General features: G+C 36.1%; 1 protein-coding gene across 1 annotated transcript; it reads left to right on the top strand.

The window, feature by feature from the left end:
* Nucleotides 1-2,159: 2,159 nt before the first annotated feature.
* On the top strand, nucleotides 2,160-11,280 carry LOC105390626 (U-scoloptoxin(01)-Cw1a). Its single transcript, XM_011561967.3, has 4 exons — nucleotides 2,160-2,338; nucleotides 8,853-9,080; nucleotides 10,312-10,454; nucleotides 10,870-11,280. The coding sequence occupies exons 1-4, from the start codon at nucleotides 2,252-2,254 to the stop codon at nucleotides 10,964-10,966; spliced, it is 555 nt and encodes a 184-aa protein (XP_011560269.2). The 5' UTR covers nucleotides 2,160-2,251; the 3' UTR covers nucleotides 10,967-11,280.
* Nucleotides 11,281-11,315: the final 35 nt, after the last annotated feature.

The following is an 11,315-nucleotide window of genomic DNA, read 5'->3' as shown; positions in this document are numbered from 1 at the left end:
TCCTTCTTTCATGTTCTCATGGAAGTAATTAGTACTTACGTCAGTACTTATAACTTCCATGCATGTTCTTTACGTAACGATATTTATTTATTTATTTATGCTTTTCTTGCACGATACGTATCTTAACATTATTGTGATGTTAGTAGGAAGGCACAGACCTACCTTAAGGGGAAGGCATTGAACCGCTGCTTTTGCTCAACAACCGCTAAACATCGGATGTTTCCTAACGTCTTGCAGTGCGCTGTTTTATGGAACTAATACATAGCTTCGTGTCAATAGATATTTCAGACCACCTCTTTTCTATTTGCCCAGATGATTCGTGATCGTGAGTCATGAGTCTTTCAGGTGAGTACTCGTCTTACACCAATCCAAACCATATGACGATGACTGCTCTTATAGACCTACAACACAAAACTAGCAGTAGCAGCCGTATTTCTTCACGATTTAAGAGTTGGTCACGGAATGAATGTGGCTGTAAGTATAAGTATCTAACAAAACGAACTACTGTGGTACTTAAGTACTTATTTAAGTATCACTGTTATCAGATTATTATAGGAAGAAATACTTTTAAAAGCATCTTATAATAGTTTTTGCCATAAACTATAGATAGTCTACCAGTACATAACTTACTCATACATCATAATATCATCAATCAAATATACCATTCACCTCACCGAGCACACTAACCATTCGATAACTCGGCAGTAGGCAGACGGCAGACCTCACATAAAAAAGAAACTTGATAGTGTCTATTAAATAATATCTAATAACTGCACACTGTTAATGACGTTACAACATAAACCTGTTAACGAGCCGTGAAAACTGAAAGCGTTTCTGAATACTAACAGGAGCCTTATTCTAAATCGCGAAGCAATTCTTTTGCTGGAGTAAGAAACCAACAGTGAGAAAAAATGGCATGGAACTGTTTGAACAATCGTGCATGGTATGATGATGATATTAACTATAAATTGAATGAAATCATTGAATCAAATCGTTTTAAAGTCACGTTCAGTTTCTGAATAGTGTACCTAGTTACTTTAACTGTTGGTACTCATAGGTAGATAGATACCAACACTACATGGCTACGGCTCCTTATATAACGGTTTATTACTAGGTAGGTATATTGTGATTGTACTTAATTTAGTTTGATTAAAGATTGATATTATTGATACATTCAATGCATTGTTACCTAACACAAATTGGCACCATGTGTGTGCAAATGCTAAAATACGTAAGGTAGGTACTTTATCTAAACATTGATTGGAGGAAGTTAGTTATATAAATATAGCGGTCGTGAAAGTAGAATTATAAGGAATTACGTTGGTACTTACATATTACGATTGCAACCACTTTCAAGTGCAGTGTCATCTAGATCTAAGTATAATCTAGATGTACTAAGGTTCTTGAAAGGTTAGTGTACTTACTTAGGAAAGAAATTTTTCGTCCCCAACCAACTTCTTACCCCTGTTACATTGAAACCTACCCACCCAATAGTTCAGGTACATAACAGTAGAGCTAGTTTAGGATTTATGGGCTTGTACACAAAACTGCGTTGCGACGTCGTCGCATCTCAAAAACGTGCGACAGTAATTAAGCATTTGCCCTGAAAAACTGTCAAAACAGTCGCAGATTTGTGTACAAGCCCTATCACCGTGGTATAAGGATTATCCAGTCAGAATAGCGTCAGTAGCTGACTGTTCAGGGTGCTCCCCGGAAGTATAAAAAAGTAGGTACCTACCTACAGTTAAACGTGTGAGACGTTATCTTTGGAAGTCTCATTTCATGCACTTTCTACAAAACAAGCCACTTACAAACAAGTGAAAAAAAAAGTATAACTCTGCAGATTTTTTATTTTTTTTTAAAGTGGCCGGTGGTCATAATTTACTGTTCGAAAAGCTTTTAGGATTACAACTAGATGAACAGTGAACTAGTTATTATTCTTATTTATGTGGTAATTACTTAGGTACCTTAGGATAGTCGGTACACACCTATCTAGTTAAGTACTATTCATCTAATCTTAATTCAAACCTAGGGAAACTGACTTCCCACGTAACTTTAGCCAACCACACCTAACATTAATTAAACAAAAATTACTTTAGCGATTTCGGCAATACCTTCCACCACCACATTACCTAGTGGGGGTTTGAAGACTTTCAAGCTAACTCCAACAGTCTCACCGCGCAACCGAACCGCGTGACTGTCAAGTGACCATAGAGTTCAAGAGTTTACTTTTAAAACTAACTTTTTAAAAATGTGCGGGGAAATGGGTAAAGCTGTTTTGCGCGCGCTCACTACAGCGCTACTCTGTGGTCTGGTTTCAGATGCTGCGTATTTACAGGTAGGATCTTAAAGTTTTGAGTTTATTCTCTCCCTCAGTTCAACCCCATACCTACTACCCCGTGTCCGATAGACAGCAATGGGATGGCAAGCATAAATAAAGTGAAAAGAAAAAAAAGTGCCTACCTATTTACTTACAATTTGTATTGAAAGTGATGATATATTTAAAAATGCTTCATCGTATGTAGGTAGTTTCTGATTTTTCAATAAGTATTATCTACCTAAATGGGCCACATTACCTAAGGTAAATGTCCCTGTAGTTGATAGGGTCCCAGTAATTGATAGTTTCAACTTTATGGTTGAACAATAAGAAAACTAATTCAGTTTTTAAACGCACTCCTATCAATATTTGATCTTTGAAGTCTGTTAAATTGAAAACCAAAGTGTCAGTATTCTGCATCGATTCAATTTCAAGTTACAATTTTTTTCCCGTGCAGCCGTTTGCATCAACGCGTTTACTTGTGTTTCGTTAATTGAATAACTAAGCTCGGAGTGTTCGCCGATACGATATTGCAGTTGATTTATAGCGTTTTACGGGTAAGTATTGTTTTTATTACCTTTGCATGTAAAGTAACTTCGCTGGTTCATGTTTATTTTACCAATTTTTATTATATTTACTTGTTTGTGACGAGTATCATCTACTAGAACAAGAAAAACCCAAATACCTAGTAATTGATACCCCCTATCAAGTAATAGGTCAAAATATTTTTTTTAATTTTCTCGTAATATCAAAGGTGTAAGGGTCACAATACAATAAAATTTGTCTTTGTTTATTTCTGGGTTGAAAATATTGCACGGGTCGAGTACTTGATAGGGTATCAAGTACTGGTCATCTAGCTATCAACTATTGGTTATACACATTATTAATAACAATAAAATGTTCGTTGCTGGTACTATAATTTGATAAGATGCCACCAATTAAAGTTAAAATGCTTGCTTACAGTGTGGATTCAATGCAACGAGCTTATGAAGAGGTAAAATCTGGTTTACCAATAGCTGCTGCAGCCGAAGCCAGCAAATACAATGTACTTTATATTATGCTTATAAAGTGAACGGTAAGACTCCACTTGACTGGCGTATGGATCCAAAAACTTTTTTATCGCCAGCGCAAGAAAACACCATAGTTAAGGAGGTATTAAGCATGGCAAAGGAAAAAGAAAAAAAATATTAGAACCGAAAGAAAAACGAGCTGAAGAAAGACAAAGAAAAAAGAGAAGATGAAGCCATGAAGATTAAACAAGAAAAGAATTTAGCAAATAAAACTGTAGACAACAGAATCTAGACGCCTTGCAAATCACCAAAAAAGTATTGTTTGATTCTTCAAGCGAAGATGATGTGGAAATACAGGAAGAAAATAATAAGAATGATAATGGACAAAGACGGACGAATGAGAACGATTAAGACGAAAGAAGAAACAAGAAATGGATAAATTATTATATGCTATTTTGAATGGTGAATTTCATAGGGTCTCATTATAATGACAACGTTATTGCGTAAAATATATGTTGCGAAGACGTGTAAAATGTTCAATGTTTTTATTACTTTACTTTTGCTATGGCAGATTTTTAATACTTTGTATTTTTTTTATTTTTTTTGTTGATGACTTCATATCAATTACTGGAACACAGAATGTAAAACTGCTTTGTCAATTACTGGGCGAAGTGAAAAATTTCCTATCAATTATAGGTACATTTTGAGACTGTTTGAATTTTGTCGGAAAATAATAAAAAACGTTTAATTAGATACTTGATTGTAAGGAGATAATTTAGATAGAAGACTGATTTACCAAATTTTGTTACTTAGTTACCGCCTGATTTCGTAATAAAAGTTTTTCCTTAACAACGTTTTTGTTATTGCCACTATTGTGTCAACTACTGGGACATTTACCTTATGTCTGTAGATATGTAATTATAAGGGTTGCTAAGACACTCTACTTGGCATTTTGCCACTATTTCATAATTAACTTGGTAGGTGTGTAATTAAAACGTTAATTGGTAATTTCAGGAAGATAATTATACATAAACTGTACCTGATTAAAATTACTTAGTGTTCGTGTTTTTGTGTTATCGTTAATGAGGAAACTATTTTATTATGTCGCGTAGCGGTTCTCACGATTCTTATTAAAGTATAAAATATCTAAATTTTATAATGTTCTATTAATTAGAATACCTAAAGATAATATGCGGGGCAACTATATTTACTTCCTTACCGGGCACAGACTGCAGTTCTGTATCTTGAGGTAATGGCAATGGCAGCGGTATCTCTAAAATCACCTTTTTTCGTGTGATGTTGAAGGTATTTTATTTACCATGAAGGATTTGAATTCGTGACCACTCAATTGAACGAGAGCTGCCATGGTTCAGGGCTCGGCCTAGGCACGTTAAAATATATTCTTGACTTTAACCACCTTTAACATAGGTAGCGTATCTATTGTGAGACCTAGATTTGAAATGTCAAAGTTAAGTGCTACTAGGTAGGTGCATAGGTTCTGTATGCATGATTCTTAACACCTTTGCGAAACCGTGTCATTAAATTTTCGATTATAGTATTTTTTTCATTCATGGTTTAATCTCAGGGGCATTTCTCCACATACTCAACATTGTCGGTCATTATAATGTAGGGTAGGTCAGTAACTATTGCAGCACACTGTATTGAGAAGGTTCTACGTAATAAAAACAAAACCAGTTACTGTATAACTCTGTATACAGACGTGATACAGCATGAACTTATTGAATAAGTGCCTTGCGCAATGGCTTGAACTAAGCTTAGCAAGTTTCTAGTACTATATGGTAGGGGAATGGTGATTTCGCCTCTTTGTTATTTCCGTGATTTTCTAGAAACAATAGTAGAGGTATTTACGTAAATTGTATCCCTGAGCGAATTATTACACCAGCCAGCCCATTGATATGGATTGAGATTTGGAAAGATGTACCTACCTACTGACATGTTAAAACTGTATCTAACTAACTACGTAAGTAGTATGTCTGATGTCCTTATTTGTGATAAATGGTCTGCCAACAACACATAGTTACCGTGTATGTTTCAGAGATCATTGCTCTCTACAATAGAGCTAATCTTAGAAAATAATTTCTGAATTGCATAAATACTTCTAGTAAAGTATTGTTAATTTATTAGAAATCATTATTGATAACGAAAAATTTAAATATTCATATTTCCTATAAGTACCCTACACCTACCTATATATGTATTATGTACTTACCTATACATATACTCATTGAAGAATGATCCGTTGATACGATATGCGATCAGTAAACGGAATTTTAACTGTATCGGCAATTTTTCCTTCATAAAGGAAAGGTACTAAATAATTTTCCCTTCTACCCAGATACCCTTGTTCATTCAAAACGAATTTCGTAGTCTCCAGAGACTCCAGAAGCTAACACTAGCACCATAATGGGGGACATATCAAATTACTTAATTAATTTACTTACATTTTATTTTATTAATATTTTTTAATTTTCATTTTATGGGTTCCGTACCTTCATCACGACCCATCATGTCCCAATTGCTGGGGCACGGGTCCTTAGAAAGTAAAACCAGAACCCCAACAATACCTATCGCTCTGTTGTCTGGCTGTCTATACTAGATAAGCGATATAATATTAGGCTGTGCAAGAGGGAATACTTTAGTTCCACACTTTCGAATTCACTACTGAATTGGTGCGGTTTACGCCAGGTTTAAAATGAAATTAAGCACAAGGAATAATTTCACAACCCGTAAACAGCCACTTCCGAAGGAAAACGTCGGGTGTTTTATAAATTCAGTAGTTGCTTTCCGGGATATTGGTAAATTATGCGAATCACTAAACCGCGACGACGACGCTGATATGTAGTTAAAAATTGTTTTAATTTAATTAATATTTCGATGACTTTGACGTTCCGATTCACAGGAAATACCTACCAGTTGGACATGAAAACGCAAATATTTGTTACTTACTTGCATACTAGTTATTTGAGTTAATATTAACGTTCACGGAGCATAAATATGTACATAACTATTTATTGCTGACATGAAGTTATCGACGAGCTTGAAATCAAACCCTTCTGAACTGTCTATGTATTTATTTCGATGATATTTCAGTAATATAAATAAATAAATAAATAAATAAATATGTGGGGAAATCTCACACACGGCCATCCGACCCCAAGCTAGGCAGAACCTGTGTTATGGGTGTCGGACAGCTGATATATCTACACAAATACATAGATAGATAGATACTAAATATAAATATCAACACCCAAGACCCGAGTACAAATATCTGTCTTTAAACAAATATCTGCCCCAGCCGGGAATCGAACCCGGGACCATCGGCTCAGTAGTCAGGTCACTAACCACTACGCCATTCGGTCGTCTTCATACGTAATACATGCTTACCAGGCCAGTTTTTATTATGTAGTACATAAATATGATATATAATCCTTCCGTAGTAGTACGGACCGTATAATGTCTCTCATAGGATATCGAAATCATTAACATTTGCCCAGGTTTCCTACCTGCTTATATAACTAAGTCGGTAAATATTTATCAAGAATGAATTTGGAAACTAAATATCAACTGTCCAATAAAGATGATTAGAGTACCTAGCTTAGTGGAATTTTCTAGGTAAGTACGGTTATATTCACAAAATATCGACACATTAGATAGTACTTTGTATAGGTTACCTGCCTTAGATTTTATGAACGTGAATAAAATACAGAGTTTGCAAAAGTGTTTGGTATAGTTATTCACAAAAATGTGACTGCTGGTGCTCACTTTTTTTATTAATAAGTATATTTACTACTGATTCAACACCCTGATTAACTTTATGAAGTATCAAATAACACTTGTGAAAAAATACGGCTTAACTCTAAAAGCATCTCTGACACGTACCTAGTTACGTAAGTAAAAGTAAACTTCAAGTGAGATGAAAAAAATCTACCCCTGTAGGGTAGGGTCATATTATTTAATCAAATCCCTACAAAATACTAAGTTAATGTTTCATCGCACTGTGACTTCAAATCCTGGGATACTGGAAATCCAGATACAATATCTCAAAATTCTTTTGTTAAAAATGATAAACATAATAAGTATCCTCTTATTTGCGTAAACCGTCAAATAGTCCACGTGAGCTACAAAATTAATACTTTAAACCGCTATTCAAATTTCATATCCCTTTGCAATTCCGGCGTCGGAATCGGAACCTAAATCCTTCCACATTGCGGCGTCTGCGCAACTCTGGTCGACCGTGACAAGGTGAGCGCACATTGCCCTCCCTCTCACTCGCTCAGCTGTGTCGCAAGCAACCACGTATTCTGCGATACGACGCTATTCTATCTGCTATCATACCACGTGACGATACTATTTATTAAGCCAGGTAAAGGGGATGATTTTTGTTCACGAATATTTTAAAATCGTAAAGCAAAAGTGGTTCAGAATGACCCCCTGAGTTACCCCCATTCGGCTTACAACATACTAAACATAATATGTTGATACTAAAATTTTCCCGAACTATGAATCTCATAAACAGGGTCAGATGCGGGTACTGTTACTATTGTTATATACGGCCGAGGTCTCATGTTTAAATCTCAGTGTGGCTTTAATCGTAGTTCGTACCAATTCACTTGTATCAAATGAGACCCTTAATGAGAGAGCATTTACTTAACAAAATAACAAATGATACCCACATAATAGAAGTGGCGCTTCACAGACCTATCTTGGCAGACTGGCTATTCTCTTCCACGATCGCGTTAGAACTGTTTCACAGCACTGAATAGTCGACCAAGCAGCTGGGTCGAAGACCTTACTCGCAATGACAGTGATTAGATTATACGCATGTGTGGACATTAGGGTGGTTTAGAATTGTTGATTCTTGTTTCAATGACCGTGTTTCTGCTACGCTGATTATGTATTGGGAAAAATATTATGTTTGTATGATGAAAATGTGATATGAGTAAGGAAAAGTCAATGGCAAAATAATAAATTACTTAGGCACCAGTGTATTTGTACTACAATTTCCTTTACATATTATGAAAATATGGTTTATTTCGTTTACATGCTCTACTAATAAGTAAGTGGATTGGATAGAGACTTTAAAAACTGTGTCAATGTTAACATGTCAGACCTGATTGTAGAGAGTAATTGCTTTAATAGGTACATATCATGTCCATACATGATTAATAGGTACGATTATGATCTTATACCCTACGCTAGGGGGTTCCTATCGCCACAGAATAATAACTAGTAGGTACTATCGCTAACGAGATGCGTATTTTGGGTCAACCACTACTTTACTACGTTTCATTAAGGGCCTGTTTCATATTGTCTGGATAATGGCTACCTGTGGGATAAAAACATGCTGTCACTGTCTAAAACATAATTACATTACAAAGAGTGACAGCATACTTTTTATCCCACAGGTGTGAAAAGGGCCCTAAACGTATTATCGATTGCTCGACAGCTAGAGTAATTCTCCTGAAATAAAACAATACGATAAATTTGTTTTTCTCTCATTCCAGAGATACCAACAGCCATCAGACTATGACGACTACCCCATTCAGTACCAGCAGGCGATCGTCAGACCGAAGCCCCTGAGAGAGCATGAGAAGCCCCAAGACCTGAAGAATGTCCCGGGAATACCCGGGGTGGACTACCCCATCTACCACGAGGTTCCTCACACCAGCTTCTCCTGTCACCACGTGCCGATCCACCCTGGGATGTACGCTAATGTTGAGACTGGATGTCAGGTGGGTTTTGTTATATTTTTCTTCTTTTTCTTAGCTTAAAGCAGTCCACTGGTGGAGTTAGGCCTCTTCTTCTTCTTCAGCAGTTTATTGCTAGACTACTCCCATAACAATGGATGTGGTCTAAAGCTTTCGGCGTCCATACTTTACCAGACCTTTTGAAATTCGTGCGTGTTTTTTGTGGTATTGTAGTTAAAGGGAACGCTGTATGAAATTAATCCCGAAAAATTACAATATGGCGTAGGTATATCCAATTCCCTTATACCTCTATATAACTTATTATTATTATATTATTAGGATTTAATCAAGTAATCAACATTATGTAATTTTATATGAATGACGTCCAAACAACTCAATTTTGTAGCTGTGTAGACAGTATTATCCGATGTATGAGCTTAACTTCAATTAAAATAACGAATGCCCTTCGGCGGCAGTTTCAACATACAATTTAATGACGAATCATGTCCAGTGAACCTCTAATTAAAGCCTTGGTAAATACATAATTGTTATTCTTTAAAAATATTGCGTTTTATGTAATATAAGCAGGATAACAACTATTATCGTTACTGTTACAAATTATGTAGAGAGCGTTTGATTTTCCGCACTGGGAACTAATGACCTATGCCGTAATTTTATTATTAACTTATGCATCACCATAGTTGTGCCTAGGTAGTGCATATAATATTTTTAATAAGAATTCGCAGAGCTAAACATCTATCTTATTTCTTGTGGTAGGACACAAATTTGTCACGTCTTATCGTGACTGGAGGGCGTTCCAAGCTACGTTTGCCTGTTCGTAGGCTCGGTTCATGGTCATCGGTTCTTCGGGAGCCCACTGCCACTATAGCCAATTTGGTAAAATCTATCCTACACCAAAGCGAAGACGAGATGAGATGACACTTTTGCCAAACGTAATGTTACATAAGAGTTTGATTCGCAGTTCTAACTATATGAAATCATAATGCGTAGCATATGTTGCATACGCGGGATAAATCTGGGGGGTCTTTGTATATAAAAAAAACTCTGTATGAAAACGAAGTTTCGGAGAGCACAATGTCGTTGTTTTAAACGTGCCAATTAATCTACAGCTCTCGTTCGCTCGTTTTTCGACAGTATAGATAGAGTAACCCTCTGTCTAACCCTAACTATCCTGTTATCGTGTATTATACAGTGAATACTTTAATCGTGTATTATATTATACATTATAATATGTGACTACCTACGTTCTTTCCAGGCCTACCACGTATGCCACGACGGGCGCGAGGGCCAGCAGGGCGCGTCGTTCCTGTGCACCAACGGGACGCTGTTCGACCAGGCCAAGTTCACGTGCGACTGGTGGTATAACGTCGACTGCTCGCAGGCCCTCGACCACTACAAGTGAGTAGCAGAGATATACAGGGTGTCCCACGTGGGCCACGACGGGCGCGAGGGCCAGCAGGGCGCGTCGTTCAATTTTAACACAAAAAACATTTAGGTTTATAGCTGGTAATATTCTGAATATTGCACACAGGGTAATAAAATTAAGCTAGCCTTTTTCATTAAGGAGTACTTAATTTGGTTTTGGTTGTCACTGGAACTTCTTAATTGCTCGTGAGAGTATAATCGATAGAGTTGCAAAGAATAGACCTAGAATGAACAATAATCTATAGTAATAGCAATATGATAAAAATACATTTTCAATTTGATTTACCAGGTAGGTACGAGATGGATTTACAGTCGAAAGATTCCGACAGGTACACATTTCGGCACAGACAGATACACACATAATCTAACTAGATTTTTTCCTTTCCAGGTTAAACGCAGATCCTCTAAAGAACCCTTACGTGCCGAAACCTAAGCCTGAGGAGGAGGAATACCACGGTCACGGCATTTACTACAAGAGATTATAGAGAACTATACTTATTTCATTCATTTACCATCGTTAATTTATAATGAGCATCTTACCTACATCATTATTTTATCATTTTTAAAATACGAGTACTTTACTGTTTTGAAAAACTATGACGTAATTTTAATCTAGTTCCGTAACTTATAGGTCTGCGTAATTTATCAATGTGGAAGGAAATCTATGTATTATACTGTATTCATAGCTTCATTGTCACAACATGCAACATCACTATGTCATAAATTCATGTTTTCTAACTCTCTATTACTTTGGTAAAGAGTTAAGATTATTTAAATAAATATTATGATTTTGAATAAATGGTGAGAAGTTTCCATTAATATCGCAAAACCTAA

Source organism: Plutella xylostella, chromosome 13 (assembly GCF_932276165.1).
Source record: "Plutella xylostella chromosome 13, ilPluXylo3.1, whole genome shotgun sequence".
Classification (NCBI taxonomy): domain Eukaryota; kingdom Metazoa; phylum Arthropoda; class Insecta; order Lepidoptera; family Plutellidae; genus Plutella; species Plutella xylostella.
Note: the sequence above shows the minus strand (reverse complement) of the source record. Positions and strands in the feature narration are given on the sequence as shown.